Source organism: Mercurialis annua, linkage group LG2 (genome assembly GCF_937616625.2).
Source record: "Mercurialis annua linkage group LG2, ddMerAnnu1.2, whole genome shotgun sequence".
In the NCBI taxonomy this organism is placed as follows: domain Eukaryota; kingdom Viridiplantae; phylum Streptophyta; class Magnoliopsida; order Malpighiales; family Euphorbiaceae; genus Mercurialis; species Mercurialis annua.
The window spans coordinates 2,122,120-2,144,661 of NC_065571.1; the positions used below are offsets into that span (position 1 = coordinate 2,122,120).

The 22,542-nt window shown below is 31.6% G+C and overlaps 3 protein-coding genes and 1 non-coding gene across 4 annotated transcripts; 3 read left to right on the top strand and 1 right to left on the bottom strand.

Moving 5' to 3' along the window:
* Positions 1-9,764: 9,764 nt before the first annotated feature.
* Positions 9,765-13,356, bottom strand: LOC126668835 (uncharacterized). Its single transcript, XM_050362040.2, has 10 exons — positions 13,082-13,356; positions 12,940-13,001; positions 12,678-12,821; positions 12,464-12,574; positions 12,121-12,325; positions 11,926-11,984; positions 11,198-11,250; positions 10,878-11,100; positions 10,394-10,502; positions 9,765-10,288 (listed from the first exon to the last, which is right to left on the bottom strand). Exons 1-10 carry the CDS (start codon positions 13,323-13,325, stop codon positions 10,026-10,028), a joined length of 1,473 nt encoding a protein of 490 aa, XP_050217997.1. The 5' UTR covers positions 13,326-13,356; the 3' UTR covers positions 9,765-10,025.
* Positions 13,357-13,450: 94 nt separating this feature from the next.
* Positions 13,451-13,523, top strand: TRNAA-AGC (transfer RNA alanine (anticodon AGC)). The gene has a single exon. It is a non-coding gene; the product is annotated as a tRNA-Ala (tRNA).
* Positions 13,524-14,033: 510 nt separating this feature from the next.
* Positions 14,034-17,368, top strand: LOC126668834 (purple acid phosphatase 23). Its single transcript, XM_050362038.2, has 8 exons — positions 14,034-14,484; positions 14,573-14,764; positions 15,550-15,886; positions 15,977-16,194; positions 16,293-16,483; positions 16,587-16,868; positions 16,961-17,089; positions 17,175-17,368. The coding sequence occupies exons 1-8, from the start codon at positions 14,223-14,225 to the stop codon at positions 17,187-17,189; spliced, it is 1,626 nt and encodes a 541-aa protein (XP_050217995.1). The 5' UTR covers positions 14,034-14,222; the 3' UTR covers positions 17,190-17,368.
* A 1,350-nt stretch (positions 17,369-18,718) lies between these two features.
* LOC126670277 (cytochrome b5-like) lies at positions 18,719-21,011 on the top strand. The gene is made up of 3 exons (XM_050363967.1): positions 18,719-19,028; positions 20,428-20,494; positions 20,597-21,011. Exons 1-3 carry the CDS (start codon positions 18,942-18,944, stop codon positions 20,845-20,847), a joined length of 405 nt encoding a protein of 134 aa, XP_050219924.1. The 5' UTR covers positions 18,719-18,941; the 3' UTR covers positions 20,848-21,011.
* Positions 21,012-22,542: the final 1,531 nt, after the last annotated feature.

A 22,542-nucleotide genomic window follows, 5' to 3' on the forward strand; every position in this document is an offset into this window, starting at 1 on the left:
AAATCAACAAATTCTTTTGGTTTTATTAGAAAACTGGTGATAAGAAATAGCTAAATATATCTTTTGCTACACTATTAAAAAGTTGAAATATTAATTATTTATTTTGAAAAAATCTCATATATGATTAATATAATTTATATTTACTAATTTTTATCTTCTCAATATTATTATTGGAGAGAAGATATAAAATAGACGGGGCATTTTAGCCCGTTTGGTTCAATTCAGGTCTCTATAATTAGTGTGCTGATTTAAAATTAATTTCTAAAAGTAATTTAATATTATAACTAATTTCTAATAATTCCCCTAATCATATTTCCGATAATAACCGGTAGTATAAAATTATAATAAAAAGACAATAAATTAAATTGAAAGAAGAAGGAAGAGAAGGTTTTCTTTAATCATTATGGAGGTAAAGATTCAATTTTGTTTTTATTTTCACCTTTTTACCAATCATACGGTCCCATTATAATTTTTCCTTTACTACCTAAATTGACTGACCTTCCATTTCACTGTGTTGTAACATTGATACCGTTGTTGAATCTTTGGTATCAATTGTCGTTACCGGTTCTTGACCGGATTGGTATGCGTAGCGGAATCGAAACCATTGGTAGGTATTTAATAATGGATTTGATCAACAAATAACAATATAGCAAAATAATAAATAACACAAGAGATTTATATGGTTCTGCTTTAAAGCGTACATCCACGGGCGAAAGATTCGAGCCATCCACTAATCATCAAAACGAATACAAAATTGGTGGAGAATCATCAAATAGAGAATATCTCTAGTAAATATGCCCTTTGAAGAAAAACCCACAAAGTGTTTCTCTCTCTACAAGAAGTAACCCAAAAGGGTAAGAATTAACTTATATTCCTCACATCACACACACCCCCTTTTACCCTTATTCACATCAATGTCTACATTGTGTGTTCGGTTTTTAGTGTTTTTTAAAAGGTGAATAAGGTAGGCTATATATAGTGAGTAAATAATCTATATGGCATTAGGAATATTAATCCTAATTGGATTTATACTTCCTAGTTAGCCAATGATAACAAAGTTATCTTTCTCCCAAACACTTCATTAATAGAGTCCTAATACAAATAGGAATTAGAATTCTAGGTATATTCCAACAATCTCCACCTTGACTTGAATTCTCCAATAAACTGTGATTACTGTTGTGCTCCACCTTCTCCATTTAAGTCCAAACTGAACTTATTCCAAAAGAGGTTCTTTGAGGAGGACCATACAAGTTTCAAGAACATCTTGAACTTGTTGAAACCAAAATGACTGAAGATTTACTATCTTCGGGTGTATCAATCAAAATTTCACGAAGCTTCGGATTTTGTTGGTCTTAAAACTGATACCAGAAACAAACGTCATTAGTAGCCTATAATGATTAAATCAAAAAACAAATGTTGAGGTCGTAGCATATCCCTTAATCTTCATAAGTCGACCAACCCAATGAGCATACATCACAAGTGCAGCATTCAATCTCACTTCATCGCCAAATAACCCATAAAACTCGTAGTTTTATATATTGAGATACCAGACATGTGCATATAGAAATCATGTTGAACATTCATTATTGCTCTAACCGTCTCATTATGCATCTTGCCCTTGACTGAACCAATATTCCAAAATTCTGCATGTATTGACCGTTACCCATAACTACACTCCACTATCAACTCAGTTGTAGACGGAAAACCAATCGAAATTGGCACATATGATATGAACAAACTGAATCTGTATAAATTTCGGATAAAAAATAATTATGCTGCAATTTTAAGCGTAGACTGGTTCTCTAACCCGAGTCGCCTGTAACCGCTAGCATTCAGTTCTCATCTAATTATCTCCAAACAAATTGACTTATGAGTGATCTAAAAGTGACGCCGTTCCAAATTACAAACATTGTAATCCATCTTGTGTCTAAGATTGCTACTTATTCAAAACAAAATCTCTTTTGCAATGTCATGATTTTATCAAAATCTGACTATGTCCAAACGAACTCTTCATTCAATAAACTCTTAAAAGCAATTTTAGATTCAAATCACTAATAGAATTTCATGAGAGTATAAAGAGATTACCCCAATCATTCATCTTACAAAGGCTCTATAAAATCCTCAAATAGTTGTGTGTTTAGAAAAATCATACCTTTCTTCTTTGTAGTTCAAAGTAGCATATTGATCTCCATCACAAAAATCTCCTTAAAAATTTTAATACCCAAGTCTGTCTTCAATTGACGACTTTCGGCACTTCCAAATTTGGTGGCTTCTCTATCTCCAAAAAATATTCTCTGTGTCAAGTAATTGCGCCTTGCGAAATCGTTCAAATAATACTTTGCCATAATAACCATAATCCAACATTAAATCTGAAAACCAAATTAGCTCCGATACCAATTGTTGTAACATTGATACCGATTGTTGAATCTTTGGTACCAATTGTCGTGACCGGTTCTTGACCGGATTGGTATGCGCAGCGGAATCGAAACCATTGGTAGGTATTTAATAATGGATTTGATCAACAAATAACAATATAGCAAAATAATAAATAACACAAGAGATTTACGTGGTTCTGCTTTAAAGCGTACATCCACGGGTGAAAGATTCGAGCCATCCACTAATCATCAAAAGGAATACAAAATTGGTGGAGAATCACCAAATAGAGAATATCTCTAGTAAATATGCCCTTTGAAGAAAAACCCACAAAATGTTTCTCTCTCTACAAGAAGTAACCCAAAAGGGTAAGAATTAACTTATATTCCTCACATCACACACACCCCCTTTTCCCCTTATTCACATCAATGTCTACATTGTGTGTTCGGTTTTTGGTGTTTTTTAAAAGGTGAATAAGGTAGGCTATATATAGTGAGTAAATAATCTATATGGCATTAGGAATATTAATCCTAATTGGATTTATACATCCTAGTTAGCCAATGATAACAAAGTTATCCTTCTCCCAAACACTTCATTAATAGAGTCCTAATACAAATAGGAATTAGAATTCTAGGCATATTCCAACACACTGCATCAGAAAAGGTAATGTTCCTCTGCTCAGTTGCTTTAGACACTTCAACATTTAATTATTCAAGTTCAAATGGTAAAGTTTCTGCCAAATTTAGACAGAAATTATAAATTACAAACCCTAAACTTCTTAATTATTGATTTTAGCATGAAAGAATTTTTATTATTTAAAGGACATTAAAACCTTAATTAAAACTCAAGCCTTCTTTGTGATTACTAATTAGTTAGACCAAACGGGAAGATTGTGAAGGGATTTTAAGAGTATCACAAGGTTATGAATTAAAGCTTAATTAAGAAACCATTAAAACATCCTAATTGCTTAAAACTTCAACTGGCTTCACTAATTAACAAGTTAACCAACTGGCTTCTCTAATTAACAAGTTAAGCAATTTGACATTGAAATGCCTAAATACTCAATGAAATTTGTTGTTTAGTTTGTCCATGATTTAGCTAAATATGGCATCAATTAACTACATCCAGTTAGTTAGACTCCAACAAAAATATAATTAATTGAATTAATTGGTAATCTAGACAAATTAAACACAGACAATGGCTTTATATGTTAACCCCACAGTCACATGGGTTAGTCTTTTCTTTTCTTTTCTCTATCAAACCCTACACTACATTGTGATTGTTACAGTGTTTTAAAAATTAAACCGGTGGCCCGACTGATTAAGTTATTGGTTTTTAATTTAATCGATTTAACCGGTTCAATCACCAATTGAACTGTCAAGTACAATTATATATAAAAATAAATTTTATACAAAACTTATGGTCCAACTGTCAGTTTAACCTTTCATTAATTTGTTTTGTTGGTTCAACCAGAAGTAATAATTAGCCCGTTTTTGGTTTAAAGACCAATCTGATCGGACAATTTGCCGGTTTTTAATTCAACCAGCCGGTCTGGTTTTAATCACCGAATTGTTATTTTGTAAGCACACAATTAATTAAATTTTGGTAATTTGATTAACTAGAAGATTGATTATCATTACATACATAATCTTAAAGCCTATTCACAAAGTTTGTCTTTCCAGCTATGATTCTTAAGATCAAAACCCACTTATTACAGGATCTTTTTTTAAAATTAATTAACCTTGTCTCTTAAATTCTAAAGGCTTAATTACTTAAAAACCACCCATCTTGAATTTTTTTTCGTTTATACCCTGATCTAGAAAAAAATTCGTTTATACCCTGACGTATGTGTTTATGTTTCACCTCTACCCCGAAGCACTAAATTAACCTCTTTTCATTTAGAAAAAAGTTTAAAATAGTCCTTCATTTAGAAAAAAAATCATTTATAATTAAACTCTAATTAGTTTAGGTTAAAAATGAAAAACTATTTTAATTTTTTTTCTTAATGAAAAGAGGTTAATTTAGTGCCTCGGGGTAGAGGTGAAACATAAATACATACGTTAAGGTATAAATGAATTTTTTTCTACGTCAGGGTATAAAAAAAAGTTCAAGGTGAGTGGTTTTTAAATAATTAAGCCAATTCTAAAATAATAATAAAAAATATTTTATTAAAAATTAGCTGTTTATCACCTGCCATTGATTTAACCGTCAACCTTATAATTATTAGATTGTAGATGTTGAGCTTAGCTATAAAATAAAGCCAAACTCTTACCTTTTCACCTTTCAATTTACAGTCAAATTGGAGCCTGTTTTTACTTTTATGCAAGGAATATGTTCTTTTTTTGACCTCCAAAAAGTATTTGTGCTGAGGTTTTCTGAGTTGGCCTGATGTTTTGATTTTTCAATTCAAATAATTATTTTAAAGTCTAAAATTTAGTATATTGGACTAATGAATGTCTATTATTTTTAAAATAAATTAAAATATTTTTTATAAGATATTATTAAAACTTATTTTATTAGATTCATCTTATTTAATTGTTAGTTAAAATAATTGAAATAACATTTAAGTTTGATATCTTACACTAGTCGATCCGTTTATTTTAGTATACTATGCAAAAAAATACTCAGTACTCAAAATCTGTACATCATAATAAAAACAATTTTCTTATATTTGCTCCTCATTTATTTTTTATTTTCAATAATTATTGTTACGCCATCTTATACTTTATATTCTATATAAAATATAAAATATGGTGAGTATGCATCAATGGTGTTAATGCATTCATAAATTATAATAATACAAATTATAATAATGTACGAGAGAAAAATAGAAAAAGAAACAAAATTATAGATTAAAAAGGTAATTAAAATAACATTTTAAAGAAGAGATAATTAATTAATACACATTAGTATATTTTATATATATTTATTTTTTTAGTTCAATAAAATATAATATTATATATATAATTAATATGTCACATTGCAAATTATAAATTAGTCAATAGTAATTATTTAATTATGAAATTGTTAAAAGTTAATAATCTTTTTTAACATTGTGAAATTAAAATTAAAAAGTTTTTAATATATTTTAAAATACTAGTATAAAAAGACAACTTTAAAGTAATTACATTTTTTTTTGATAATTAAAAAAGAAAAACACTTATTTGAGGAATTGAAGTTGTAATATAAGCAGAATGATATCCGTTCTTAAACCATTTTTGTTGATCTAAGAAGAATAATGCCACCAATGAGCTTTAGCTCAAATGATATAAGCGCTGAGCAGCAAACTGCTAGGTCGTAGGTTCGTTTTCTCCCACAAGCGCTCCCCTCCCCAAATTGTCAAAAAAAAGAAAAATAATCCCAGTTTTTAAATCATTTTAAGCTACTCGTTGGTAAGTTATTACATATTTATTTTTTCATCCCAACCCATAGTTTACCCGACAAATCATGCACTGAACATTTCATGATTCTGTGAGTACATTCTTTAAGTTTTTAATTATTCTTATTCTATTCAGCTAAACAAAATTAAAACGATATTGTTTACCAAGAAGAACAAAAACCTATAAGACACTTGTCAATTTCTAGTTGTTTTAAATTAAACAACCATATTCTGGTTACGTAAAACATGATTAACGGATATTAAACCTGGAGCAAATCATGATTGCTTTTGGGATTATGAACATAAAACAAATCAATTATCAGTTAAACAAGGAACTTTGTCGATGATAATTTTAATATTTATTTGATTAATTTACCATGTTATTCAATTTATACTGCAATTAAATTTAATGACAAAAAATAAACATTTGTTTTTAAACTTTTAATTTTACAAAAGTTAGATCATTCAACTGCAAAAAATATTATCAATGTCAAATCAGTCTAAAAAAAACCGATTGATGAATTTTATGCAAGAATCCAATTCAAAAAAATATTAATACAAAAAATAATTAAAAAAATTATTTTATTCGTGATAACTGTGTGTAAAGTACACACATTTTTTATTCTCGTAATGAAAGGACCTTATATTATAAAATTAAAAGTATAAAAACTTAATTTTGATCAATAAAAATAGAGGGACCCAATTCAAAAAAGTGTAACAATTAATACAAAAATTTAAATACTATATTTTGCCTAATTAATTAGATCATAGTTGCATGTCATTTTGGATTGATGGTTAGTTTACCCATTGTCTTTATCAATCCAGCTCACAGCTTTTCTTCACATAATTACGATCCACAATATAATTAATAGATAAAGATTGAAAAATTATCATTCGAATCTACAGAGGATTGAAATGAGCTGTTATTGCAGGTGGATCCTCACATTCTAATTATCTGTTTAATTTATATGAGAATCAATTAAGATTCAAGAAAATGATCTGTATAGGCAGAGGGCGAAAAATAATTAAAAAAATAATGAGAGAATAAATATAAATAGTAATTGAATTAAGAGATAAAACTTAACTCGAATTTGATTTATTTAAAATTTACAATGTTAATTTTCGGCCTGTGTTTATCCGTTAGTTAGATGCTAAAGCTGAGCTCGTATTCGTTCTTTTAGGACCTAAATAAACGAACACGAGCTAAATTTATATTTTATAAAGATATTAACAAATCAAACAAATAATAATCTAATAACAATTTTTCCATAGATACTTATTATCCAACATATTAATAGGACATATATGTCCAGAAAAAAATTACAAATATATTTACATAAATATATATAAAAAGATAAAATTAATATTTAATTTAAATACAAAACCTTCGCGATGTATAAACGAGATTATATACGAGGTAGTTCACAAATTTTTTACTGAACTCCTATATGGGTCAATGGACAGATACTTAATCGAGCTCATATATGAGCCCATTCACAGACTATTAATAATTCATATGAGAACTGTTCATGAATGTAAACGAGTCAAACATCATCGGCTCGTTTAAGTAAAGGAATACTTAATTAAGTTCGAACCCAATTCATTCAGACTAGGAACGAATATGAATGGAGTTCTTAATAAACTGAAGACCGAATCGCTTGTGAGTAGCTCGATTTGTTTACAAACATACTTTTTTTATCTCTCTCATGGAAATCTCCCCATGCAATGCAACCAATTATATCTGAAACATTATTGTATGCAGGTCTGCGTGTGTCAATACACAATCAATTTTTTACTTTTCTTTTTCAAAATTATGGACCTACACAGAAATGTCAACCCCACATGAACGCATGTGCAGTCTAGTATTAAGATTATATTAAAAAAAATCCAAAATACTGAAATTATTTAGTAATCACTTTTACTAAATTTTAAAATTCAAAACTTTAATTTATGGATTGATATTTCCCTATATATTTATATTTCATATAAACACAATTAAAATTAAATTAATTACAGTGTAATGTATGGATCGGAACTTCTGTAAATTTTTTAAGGATTTAATGTCATAAAAATTCACCAACTTTACACGTTTTCTCATTTTAATCACGTAGTTTAAATTTTCTCATTTTCATGCACGAACTACCACTTTTTCTTAAATTCATACACGGTGCTGAGGTGTCACGGCTACATTGGTATAATTCGCTGAGGTGGAGGTCATTTTACACCAATTTATTGCATGAATTTGAGAAAAAAATGGTTGTTCGTGCATGAAAATGAGAAAAATTAAACTACGTGATTAAAATGAAAAAACGTGTAAAGTTGTTGATTTTTTTTTATATTAACTCTTTTTTTAAAGTATTCTCCAACAGAAAATGGCTCGCGCCATCATCATACTAAGTGAGGAGTGCTACCGATAATTATTCTTTATTTCTTTTTAGGTAAAATAATAATAATCAAGTGCAATCTTGCCCGACTGCTCCCCTATAAATCAAACATGCATGCATCTTTTTAAGTAGCTTCTAAGAATATTGCCGATTACTTGCTCCCACGTACACTTAATGGATATAGATTATGGGTTTAGACAATTTATAATGCTAATGTCAAATACCCATTAGCAAATAAATTTATTTTAAATTTTAAATTTAAAAATATTTTTAAATTTAATTATTTATTCAAATAATAATTTCCTTACTAATTTGTTTTTCGAAAGGTATACATTTTAAACCAAACAAGTTCTAATTTTGCATGAATATATACTTTGAAACAATGTTTTAAAACCCGGACCGGTAACAGAACCGGCGAGCCTAACGGTTCAAGGTTCAACCGGTTTAACCGGTTCAACCGCAGGTTCAACCGCTCAAGTGAAAAAAATATATTATACATTTTATAATATATGATAATTTATATAGTTGAAATCTAAATACAAATATAAAAAATAATTAACAAAAATAAATTATGGAAAGATATATAATAGTAATAGAAATAAAAAGATTATAGAAAACCAATTAAGGAGATAAATGTCGAAATAAAGGAAATAAATTCAATTAAAACATTGATCATGCAAAGCCTTAATAAAGGGTCTGTTAGTATTAGTAATGAAAAATGCAAAATAGCATTAATAACAAGTTGACTTTGGAAAGAATGCTAAAATAAAAGAATTAAACAAAATAGGAAAACGTTTACTCCATCATCATTTAATACAAATCATAGCAAATACCAAATATACCAAATAATCAAGGCCAAGCAAATAGTAAAAAGAAAGAACTGATGGCGGCAATAGGAAGAGAAATGGTTAGGTTATTCGTTGGTTTTTCTTAGATTTTATTAGAACCGGCCGGTTTTAGGATTTAACCGGTTTTCCGGTTGTCCGGTTCTTTACGGGTTTTTCCGGTTCAAAGAGGTTGAACCGGTAATCCGGGTTTCAAGATGAAATCGGACCGGACAGGTCTTCGGTTCCCGGTTGAACCGGTTGAACCGGCCGGTCCGGTCCGGGTTTTAAAACACTGCTTTGAAAGAAAAAAGTTCACAAGTCAAATTAAATTTTAGTTCTAATAATCATACCATAATAAAAAGTTAAGAAACAATAATAAATTTGATCAAATATTATAAAGATAAAATATTGCAATATTTTAATAATGTGTTATAATATAATTGCTCAGTCCACGAATGACATGGTGAACTAAATCTACTTAAGAATTTATCGCACTTAATGAAACTATTTAAAAGTTAAAAGAACTAGTATTTACAGCTTATTTTTCACTAGATAGTAATGAATTCAGTATATTTAACTATACTTGCATGGACTCTTTTTATCACTTCATTTACAAACAGAAGCAATAATATTTTACCACATCAATAAATAATGACACTAAAAAACAAATTTGTATCCAACAATCGGTTTTTTATAATAAAAGTAAACTGAATTAATTTTTGACTAATTCCGACTGATATAATAAAATTTAACCAAATTTAAGTCAATAAAAACTGATTAATTAATAAAAATAAACAACTAAAAAATAGTTTTTTTTTTATAGACCAAAAGGACCAACTGGTTCAGATCAGTCTTTTTTTAGCACAAGGGGAAGAGGCAAAAGCCTAAACAAAAAGAGAACTAATAGAAGATAACCAATAGGCAAAATAAAATCAACCTAGACCACCTTGTTTTGCAAGAAACACAAACCCTATGTTGCACATTTATTGTATGGCACAATAAACTATATCAACCTACAAAATCTTAATTGGTAAGCTTAAAGAACATTAAACATTTCCAACCTTACTTAAATGGCACTGGAACCCCTTGCTTCTTGTTCACAATAGCCATCGCCAGATACCGGGTACCCATTCCGATCGGGCCCTGTTCATCGGGCCCCTCCCAAAAAGGGGCTTCACCGTCACCCACGAGACGCCAGTATCCACTTCTTAGAGACTCTGCCTGTTCATCCGTACAGTTCTGTAGCAATGCGTCCACACGAAAATTTATGCCAAGAGAACCAAGCAACTCGGACTGAGTAACCGGGCCATGGACTGAAATATCTTCTGAAAACATCATAAATTTCTATGAATAGACTTATTTGGTAATTTTTCACTCGAGTTTCTGTCGTTATTATGTGCTTATTAAACCAAGGGAATGGGGACACAAACCTGAAGCTTCCTCCGCAGAGTGCTTGACTGAAGCAAAATCAACATACGCACTGAGATCAGCGGAGCCAGGATTGTCTAGTATGTCTACAAACTTATGCTTCCTAATTGCCTGCATAAATGCAACACAAGGAGAGTTCACAAGCATCCATTGAAAGATACTCTACTCTATGGTATATGTTAAAGTATTTTGTTTCTGTTTTTGAATACGCTTCTAGAACTCCGAAATTTTAAATTTATAACTCATTCTTATAAAAATTATCGCCGTTTCTCGTTTCCGTGCAACATAGTAGAACTAAAGCAAAAATAGATACTTGAGCATGGAGGCATGTTTTATTTTAGATGAATCAACATTGCAAAATACATGGAGTATCAACATTGGCACAATTAGCTGAAAACAAGGGAATCACTTGGAGTATCAACATTGGCACAATTAGCTGAAAACAAGGGAATCACTTGCAAAAATAATAGCTCGAAGACAACATACCTGCAAACTATCTGAGACTACACTATTTAGACCATAATCAATTATAAGGGCTCCCCCTCCATCAGAACTTATTCTCTGGGAAATTGTCCGAGTTAGATCCATTGCTTTTGGGCAAACCTCAATGTGATTAAGCTTCTCTAATTCTTCAGTTGCAGCCCACTTGCAACGCTTCATTAAATAGAGAGTTGCGGGAGTTGGCTGTGGAGATAGAACAAAGCGAAACCTAACCAATATACATAGTGGATATCAAATTACTACTCACTGAAACTTATACTTTTGAAAGGCATCAGAGTTTCACAGATTAATCAACAAATACTTGCGTTGAATCATCTGCAACATCAACCATTTTCTCACACCAGCCACGAGAAGACCTCTGCAGGAATTGACAAAACCAAAATGACATTGTAAGAATAAAGTAAAATAAAAAAGAACAGTTAAACTTATACAGATCCTCCAAATGCAAGTTGAAAGATTCATAAAAAGAACAAACAGTTCAGAATATTAATTTGTTAAACACTTAAATTATGATGAGAAATGTTCTCAATTGAAGGAAAAAAAGAACCGAGACAATCAAAGGGCATACCAAATTTATAATTATCTTCTACCATTTTCCCTATTGGCAATAAATTCAGGAAAACATTGTCTTTTAAAGAATTACTGAAAGCATAATTGGTATGAACTAATTAAATTAAGAATATATCAACAATAGCATTATTATCTTCTCCAAATGACTATTCGAAGATGATTAAGTAGTCAAACAAAACTTGCCAATAATGATAATATTATAAATTTAAGCCTTCAAAGAACACAATATCATGCTGCGTGACACAAAAGCAAAGGAAGGAGGCCCAAACCATGCAAGAAGAAACACTACAAATAATCAATTAGATATAATAAGGCTTCACACTCTAACGTCCACTAAATGATATGATAAAAACCCTCTGAATTTCACACTAATATAATGAATTGTTTACACAGGTGCTTTTATGTAGTTATTTCAACGGGGAAGATTCATGCAGATTGTTTAGCTACATGTAAATAGACAAACCTGGAATTGATGAACCGGTAAAGCATCATAAAACTCATGGGCAATGATAATTGTTGGTGCTGAAACATTAGTGAAAAAAATATGATCAGGGGAAGCAGACTAAACCCTCACAACATCACTTGGAATGCAATCTACTCAAAACACTATATATGCAAGGAAGATTTTACCAAAACAATGGTAAGGAAATGTTCATACCTCCTGTAGGAACCTGCTCCAGTGAAGGATGCCATGATATAGGTGTTCCAGCTAATGTGCTAATAGTCCTATTCTCAACACTTCCATCAGCATTCTGACCATCCACACATTTTAGGTTTTGAAATTGAAGCTTCTGTAATGCAGGGCTACATTCTACCATGTGTATATGCAATGATTCCGTGAAGCTCTTAGACTTTGAAGAACCCTACATGCAGAAATTAAAAATTACAATTAGAGACAGCAAAGCAAAGATTGAAGAGTTCTGATCACTTTCTAATATTTTCTCTAACATAAAGTACGAAACTTGAAGAGAAATTGTCATAATAGAGATATAACATCATACACGCAGAAGATCAGCCATAAGAGTTCCGCGGCCTGGACCAAGCTCAACTAGGTTCACATTCTTCGGCCGTCCCATTTGCTCCCATAAACACATAGCCCATACACCAACCATCTAAACATTACAACAAATCCGTCAACATAACCGAACAATCAGATTTCACCAAAAGCATCACATGTAAGCTAAAGTTAAGTAGCAACGAAATTAACAAAACTACCTCCCCGAACATCTGGCTAACTTCAGGAGACGTTATAAAATCGCCTTCCGCACCAAACACATCGCGATTTATATAAAATCCAGCTTTGGGATTTGTCAAGACTTCTTCCATATACTCTGCTACCGTAATCGGGCCGCCTCGAAACTAAAAATACATTAACTATAGAGTTAACACACCACATCCAAGACATAAATATGATAATTATTTCAGTGCATAGTAGCTAATTTAAACATGAAAAATCCGAAGAGTAAAATCAAGAAACCTTAATAATTCCTTTAAGATGCTTGACCAGCTCTGAATCTGAAGTGAATTTGTGAGAATGTTCTGCAATTTAAAACGATAACAAATTAGCATAAAAATTTGGAAATGAAAGGAAAAATTGGAAGAGGAGAGGAGTGAGATACCGGGAGTGTTATAAAGACCGGAGCGGTCGATGGAGATGGTGGCGGTGGAGGGTTTTGCATTGTCGTTGTTATTGTCGTCCAACTGTTCGATGAAATTACTGTGAGAAATATCGGATTGTGTAGAGTAAGAAAATTTGGTGTGCGAGACAGGAAATTTACGAGAATAAGTAGGTTGTTTTGTGAAATGATTGTAGATAGAATTATAAGACTGTTTCAGTGACAATACTTTTCTCAGTCTCATCATTTTTGTTCAGTTTCGATTTTGTTTTGATGCTGCTGTTGCCTGATATATTTTTCGTTGAAATTTCAAATATTATAATGCAATGAATTTCCTATAAATTACTATATGCATATGATTTCAGCACAAATGGGGATGTAGCTCAGATGGTAGAGCGCTCGCTTAGCATGCGAGAGGTACGGGGATCGATACCCCGCATCTCCATTTTATTTTCCTTTTTATTTTAAATTTATGTTAATTTTTTTTTTAGCATTTTTTTCTAATCATCTTAAGAGAAATTATAACAAAACTAGTTTTAATTCATATGTGTTGCATAATACTGAGAGTTTCTAGAGTGTGGATAGATGTAGAAATGATGTTGTACAATATGGAGTTAAATTCATTTGTCTCCGCTAGTTACCAATGTGTCCTAATCAAGACCCATATAGTGTTTATCAACGACTTAAACACTTACGGCACTTTGCTACTCAACTTAAGCTAGTAGACAAGAAACCAAATCTTGTATCCGGATTAATCAAATAATCTTTGCTATATAATCTCATACTTTGTTTTTTTGTTGCCCATCCGGTTTTCCGGATGTAACCCGCATCGCGTACCTGGCATGGTAGGTGAATTTGCCAACAGAGATTTTCTGCATTCACAAGACTCGAATCCGAAATTTTTATTTAAACAATGTCAAGTTGCTTAGCACTTGAACCAACCCTGTTGGTTATAATCTCATACTTTGACTCTTCATTTTGCAGTAATTCTCCCACTAACACCCAACAAATATAATAATTTTACTGGACGCAATGATTTCTCATCCAGTCCCAGCATATTCCACTGTTTATCTCACTGATGCCCAAATTAAATTCTTTATAACACAAGAACATATCATCAACAAACATAAACAGAACGACCCAAATGGATCGTTCTGCATTTTGGTTATGCATAACCAGTTTCTTGATTATACAGATTGAACTCACCACTACAACTCACATACCAACTACTCTCGAAGGCCCATTCAAGCCACTAACTAAAAAGTTTGACTCTTCATTACGTAGAGGCAGTGATGATTTGCCCATGGATCATCCTCGTCTTCGCAAGAATACCACCGGACATTTTCCTGAGCAGCTAGCTCTTGCTATAGCTTCTCCCACTTCCATGTTCATTTCTTGGGTTACTGGTGTGATTATTTTACTGTTTCTTGATCTTGAAATGTTTTGTTTTGATGGTTGGTGAGTTCTTGAATTGGTTTTTGTGATTGTGTTTAGGAGATGCACAGATTGGTTCCGGTGTGATTCCTCTGGATCCTGCTACTGTGGCTAGTGAGGTTTGGTATGGGAAAAGAAGTGGAAAATATAGTAGCAAAAAGAATGGGAATTCTACTGTTTATAGTCAGTTGTACCCTTTTAAGGGGCTTTTGAATTATACGTCTGGGATCATTCATCATGTCAGGATTGATGGTAAAGAAATTGATTTCTTTCTGTTTCTGAGATTTTTTAGGATTTTTATGATTGAATCCCTACTGGGAACTTGAATTTAGAATAGGGGCATACAACCATGTCGAGGCAACTCGCGAACTACTTGAAATTGACTCGAAAGGTACTTGAACGGATTAACATCGAGTCAACCTTGAGTTCAAGCTACTCGAGTTGATTATCGAGTTGAGTTCGATCTCTAAAATACTCGGCTCGATAAGCTTGCGGGCTGCTCGAGATTGACTCGAAAGTACTCGATGCATATCGAGTTGAGCTCGAGTTCGAGTTAATTATCTAGCCGAGTTCGGGATCCAACAAATATTTGGCTAGATAAGCTTGCAAGCCTAATCGAACTTTAGTTAATTACTTTTTTACGCTTTATAATTATATATATTTATAATAATACCTTCATTTTATATAAAAATTTAATTTTTGAATATTTATACAAATATTGAGTCGAGTCGACCTCGAGTCTCAAATATTCTAATGAGTTCGAGCTCGACCTCCTAAAATAAAACTCTATCGAGTTTGAGTTTTTAGAATCGAGTCAAGCTCGAACTTGACAGTGTTTCCGGTTTCTACTCAACTCCACGCAATCATATCCCTAAATATTTAGAATGATCTGCTAAGTCCAGCTTAGATGCTGTTTTTCCTTCATTGTTATTGAAATCTGCTGTTCTGCTTGATTAAATGTTCTATATATATGATATTTAGGGTAAGAAATTATATCCTATCATGGAGAATATAGTTTGAAATTTAGCTTCTTGCAGGTCTTGAACCTGGGACAAAATACTTTTACAAGTGTGGGGATAGTTCTATCCCAGCTATGAGTAAAGAGTATTTCTTTGAAACTTTACCATCGCCTGGCACGGATGCATATCCGCATCGAATTGCTGTTCTCGGAGATTTGGGTCTAACAAGTAATTCATCAACAACCGTAGACCATCTGACCGTGAATGATCCTTCGTTGATCTTAATGGTTGGAGACTTAACTTATGCAAATCAGTATCGTACTACTGGCGGAAAAGGAGCTCCATGCTTCTCATGTGCATTCCCTAATGCACCTATTCGAGAGAGCTATCAACCTCGCTGGGATGGATGGAGAAGGTAACAATTATGTTCATGTTCGTGTAATTAGATGCAACGGAGTTTAGTGTGGTTTTATCGATGATACTACTACTTGATTGAAAATTGAAGGTTCATGGAGCCACTAATATCAAGAGTTCCTATGATGGTCATTGAAGGGAACCATGAGATTGAACCTCAAGTTTCTGGTGGAACTTTTAAATCATATTTGACTAGATTCGCCACTCCATCAGTGGAGTCTGGCTCTAACACTAACTTCTACTACTCGTTTGATGCCGGTGGCATACATTTTATCATGTTGGGAGCATACGTTGACTACAATAGTACCGGTAATAAAAGTAGCCTTCATGATAAATATATCAGTAGACTTGAAAATTCTTGATGCATTTCTGATTTTTGAAATATATTCTGTTTGTCTCAATTATAGGTTCTCAGTATGCTTGGTTAAAGGAAGATCTACGTAAAGTAGATCGCGCTAAGACCCCTTGGCTTGTAGCTGCTTGGCATCCACCTTGGTACAATAGCTATGCCTCACACTATCAGGAATTTGAATGCATGAGGCAGGAAATGGAAGCACTTCTGTATCGAAATCGCGTTGACATTGTTTTCTCAGGTCATGTAAGTTTCGATACTCTGTCTAAGAACCCGTAGATGAATCTTGCACTTTGATTTGTAACATAATCAACTATACTGTCGAAAAAATGAAATGTGTGATCTACAGGTACACGCGTATGAGCGGATGAATAGAGTGTACAATTACACATTGGACTCGTGCGGTCCTGTTTACATAACAGTTGGAGATGGCGGAAACATCGAGCAAGTTGATGTAGATCACGCAGACGACCATGGCAAATGCCCTTCGGCAGGAGACAACAGACCAGAAATTGGCGGTATATGCCGAGTTAATTTTTCTTCTGGCCCGGCAAAGGGTAAGTTCTGTTGGGACAGACAACCAGAATGGAGTGCATTCAGAGAAAGCAGCTTCGGGCACGGAATACTCGAGGTATATGGTCTTTTCTGGTCGAACTACGTTCCGTACCAGAAGCGGAATCCTGTTGGTTAAAGAAATAATACCATTTTAATTTCTTGATGCAGGTTGTGAATTCTACATATGCATTATGGACTTGGCACAGGAATCAGGATACTTATAAATCTGATAGTCATGGTGATCAAATATACATCGTACGGCAGCCTGAATTGTGCCTTCAATCATCAACTTCTAAAGTAATTTATTATTTTAATCAGCTCTAAATATTAAATATCATATTGATTATTAAAATTACTAATTAATCTCTTCTGCATTTGACAGATTGTGCAGAAATGACCTGAAATAAATTGCTGATATGGAATTACTAATATAAAGACTTTCAATTATGTTACGTAATTTAGATGCTCACTGTCACATTAATTTCTGTTGAGTTATTCTGCATGCAACAAACTACTTCTGTTTTAGGAAATGATCCTTGATTTAAAAAATTAAAACATTGATTTTTAAGTATTAAATAGATAGTTCATCTAATCTAAACAACCTTGAACTAAAACTTTTGTCATTTTTGCACAACAAATTAAAGTGTAAACTCTAATTTTACATTTAAGGACCCCACTAACTAAGTTCAAAATAAGAAGTTAGAATTGAAAACTTTACTATACTAATTTTATTTGGCCTAATCCCTTAAAAAGGCATGCTTTGACCTAATTTTAATAAATGCATTTCAATCATAGTCAATTATTTAATTTCTTTATAAAACAACCAATTATATATGACCAAACTTTTTTATTCGTTAATTGTAGCCTGATAAATATCGTTCAATTGAAAAAGAAAACTAATTTAGTCACAAATTAAAAAATCAACAATTTTTATATAAATATGCCTAGTTGTTATAAATGAAATTTAATTGTCAAAAGAATTAAATAAAGATTAGTAGTATTTTTGAAAAGTTGACTTAGAAATTGAAAAAATAAAACATTTTTGAGTGATTATGTATTTTTTTTCTCAAACAGAATGCATTTATTTCATACCAAACCTAAAGCCATTTCAACTACCATTTCCCATTCAAGCATTTATTATGAGAAATTGCATAAATTCAATAAAATTTCTTCTTCTTGAAAAAGATTTAATCACTTTTTATTTTCTAGGCCTAATTACTTAAAAAACCCTCACCTTATAACATTTTTTCGTTTATACCCTCACGTAGGAAAAAGTTCATTTGTACCCTTTTTTTGATTTTTCATTTTCATCTCTACCCTAAAATTTAAATTTTTGACAATTAAATTAATTAAAGGATGAAAACATTATAAATGACTAATAATATTAATGTTTAATTAAAATATAAGCTAAATATAAAGCATCCTTTTGAATATTTTTCTAAATGAAAAGAGGTCAAATTAGCTCTTTAGGGTAGAGATGAAAACGAAAAAATCAAAAAAATGGTACAAATAAACTTTTTTCTACGTAAGGGTATAAACGAAAAAATATTAAAAGGTGGGTTTTTTTTAAATAATTAGGCCTATTTTCTAATAGTTGATTATCCAAAAAAAAGAAACAAACAATGGTGTAACAACAAGAAAGAAACCAACCATTTAAAAATTATTAGGTCATATATGAACTGAGCCAATTTTATTATAACACGTTATTAAAATAATAGTATTATTATAATATTATTATTAAAAAGTGTAAACAAATAATAAACGGAATTACAATAATGATATCATTGCCGTATTTTAATATCATTAACTCCATACACGAATGACGTAATAGACTAAATCTATATAATAATTTCTGGTAGAAAGTATATCACAACTATGCATCTTTAAGTAAGATCCTTGAATTTCTACCAAATTTATAATAAAGTCAGCATCTTTTACACCTAACACTGACCAAAACCAGAATCCACATTCATTAATTTATTACTCTTATTTTACTTCTCCCCCAACAAAGCACTACTTCTTTATGTGATCTCACCATTTTAGCAGATCTATCTTATTCTGTTCTCGATTCCAAGAACACCCACTTCATCTTCTACTCCTAATCTTTCATTTCTTGATTCCAAAAGAAAAAGTTTCAAGAAATTAAGAGATGGGTGGTGATGGCAAAGTTTTTACCTTGGCTCAAGTGTCTGAGCATAACAATCCTAAAGACTGTTGGTTGATTATCGATGGCAAGGTATAATCTTTGCTTTTAATACTGTTTTTGATCATTTGCTTTTGTTTTGCATGTTTACTTATGAATTGAAGGATTCTTGAAGCTTTTTACAGACTATATAGACTAGATAATGGTTCTGTTGTTAGATTATGTATTTATCTGTTCCTTATAAGTCTGTTTTGAAGTATTACAGTTATAGCTAGTTTAGATTGCTTATATAGGAAGTTCATATAAATAGTATTGATTTTTCTATTTCGAAAGTTCGTGTTAGTAGTATAGATTGTTCTATTTTAGAAGTTCATATAACTAGTGTAGATTGCTCGATTTTGAAAGTTTGTATAGCTAGTGTAGATTGCTCGGTTTTGAAAGTTCTTGTAGCTAGTGTAGATTGCTCGGTTTTGAAAGTTCATATAGCTAGTGTAGATTGCTCGATTTTTGAAAGTTCTTATAGCTAGTGTAGATTGCTCGATTTTGAAAGTTCATATAGTTAGTGTAGATTGCTCGATTTTGAAAGTTCATATAGCTAGTGTAGATTGCTTGATTTTGAAAGTTCATATAGCTAGTGTAGATTGCTCGATTTTGAAAGTTTGTTGGGTTAGATAGGGGAAAACTAGGTGCTTTTTGATGAGATTTGGTAAATTGGTTGTGCAAGAATAATCTACATTGTCCTTCCGGATTAAGTGTCCGCAGCTCTGTACATGAGCTGAGGCGGTCTGTTTCTGGGTTTGTTAGTCCTTTGTAGTCCTTTCAGATTGCTGGTTATGTTTCTTTGATCTCTTTCTTTCATGTTGGAAACGATTTCGAATTCGAGCCGGGCTTCAAAGCTCTCCCTGGTTAAATAAGAACAGTGCATGCTAGTTGACATAAGCCTCTTATGAATATACATTATCAATGCTTGTTGACATGATGCATCTAATTTTGACCTTAGCCGATAAATATCTCTTTAATTCAAGACTTCAAGTTCAATTTTTGGTTTAATTATACTCATTTAGGTATTAGTGACTTAGAATTGCGATTATGTCGGCATTTTAGAAAACATGTTTAAAAGGGATAAAAGGATAGACCAGCTGTTTTCCCATGTTGGTTCTTGTTAACTTTTAATTCTATATTAAAGAATAGGCAATATGAAAGAGTAGGGTAAGTTACCTTAATATGTATTTGTCCAATAATAAGTACGTGCACTGTTTACTCTTGATCTTCTTTTCATCTCATGCAAGCTAAAGACTTTTTAGCTATGCGATCTTCCGGTTTTTTTCTAAATTACTGAATTGGATTGTATAGAATAATTAGCTGCATTTTTACCACTTAGGTTCTGGTCAAGTAGATAACTTTAATCAGCATGCCATATATGTTTAAAATCTTTGATCATTACTAAAAATAAATAAGTTTAGCAAATATGAGCCATCTGATATTTTTGCAGGTCTACGATGTGACAACGTTCTTGGAAGAACATCCTGGTGGTGATGAGGTTTTGTTGTCAGCCACAGGTCGTAGCTTCTTGCCTGCAGCCATTTGAAGCAAACTATAACTGCCTTTAGTTTATACTTCCATGTCACTCGAAACATGACATGCTGTACTTATTCTTGCAGGTAAGGATGCAACTGATGATTTTGAGGATGTGGGTCATAGCACGGGTGCTCGAGAAACGATGGATCAATACTATGTCGGAGAGATCGATCCCTCCACCGTTCCTCAGAAGGTTACCTACAAACCTCCAAAGCAGCCCCAGTACAATCAAGATAAGACGGGCGAATTCATCATCAAGCTCCTGCAATTCCTCGTTCCCATTGCTATATTGGGGTTGGCTTTCGGTATCCGCGTCTACACAAAATCAGCTTAAAGATAATTATCAAACCCTCTTTTCCCCCTTTAATCCTAGTTTAAATTTAGCAATCACAGCTTGTTTCTTTGGTGTTCATCATCATGTCAATGCAGACCATTGTGATATTTTACCACTGAGTTGCTGAAAATGGAATATATTATATACTAGACATTCATCTCTCATTTTCTTTTTCTTTTTTGAGTTAGATTCTACGTTATTATTATTATGTTGTAGCATGATCTTGGTTGTGTATTTAAGTACAAGTTTGCAAAATAAGTGGCTGATAGCATCATTGTCTGAATTGGATTGGATTTGATGTCATGAGGAATATATGAAATAATTTTGGGTGGGAAATTAGACGATAATTTTTTTTTTGATGAATTAGTAACTAAGTAGCACGGAAACGGAAACGGGAAACGGAAACGATACGAAACGGACACGGGGAAACAAAAGTTTTTCAAAATGAAGGACACGAAACGTGGGGGAAACGTGTAAATAACAAAAATTTAGGGATATATTTATAAAAATATTATTTAAATATTTATGATAATTAACAAAATAATTCAATTTAATGTACTAAATATTTAAAATTTTATAAATATATAAAAAATATAATACAATTCAACACAAATAAGTATATTTGTTATATTGTGGGCAATGCGAATGTAAAATTTCTGAGTAACTAGTTAGATTTTTTTATTTGTGGGTAATAATTTTAAATTTTTTACAAATTTTAATTTTTATTATTTACAGAAACGGCCCGAAACGTTTCGTACGGGTGTCCAAGAGTTTCCGGTTTCCGAAACGTTTCCGAAACGGGAAACGCAACTTTATCGAAGTTTCCGTGCTTCTTAGATTAGTAAGCATGAAGATTATGAAAAATAAATATTCTTAGAATATTCACTTTGAAGGTGGATTTTTTTAAAAAAAATTCAATTTGATACCATAATGCACTACTTTTATCAAAGTTCGAATTTATGAAAAATATGAAGTTTAATTATAAAATTGATATAACAAAATTTAAATATATAATATTTTGTCCCCTCATTCTTTGAGAATATGATAAAATAAATATGAAACAACAAAAGATAAAAAAATAAATATTAGTCAGAAGAAGAAGAATCAAGTCAAGAATTTTGCTAAAGGTATGATATGGACTCACAATCGAGACCAAAGTTTATTAATGCCAGAATCTTAATTTTAATCTTTTTCGATTAAACTGTTAGACATCTTGATCCATTGAAAATTAATATCTTTCTAAACATCTTCATTAAGATTCGAAAAAAATGGACTAACATCAAAACAAATGTCAAAATAAATAAAATTATGAAATTCCTAACATGTAAGTCTGAAAAAGTTTCAACAAGCGTCCAAAATTTGGAAAAAAAAAAGCACTCCACCCAACAAATTTTTTACATATAAATAAATTAATATATTTTATGAGATAAAACAACATGAAAATTATATAGCTATCACTAAGGTAAAAATAAACTATTGACGAAAGTTAGTGTTGTGAATGAATCGAGCCGAGTTGAACTTTAAGATATTCATGTTATACTTATAACATGAATAAGGTGTTCATCGTCGGTTTTTATGTTCGTTCAAATTTTGAATAAAGTGATCATATCAGATTCATTTAAATTTTACAGTTATTACGTTCAGTTCATATTTAGATCGTGTTCGTTTGTTTAATTGCTAAATGAATGAACTCGT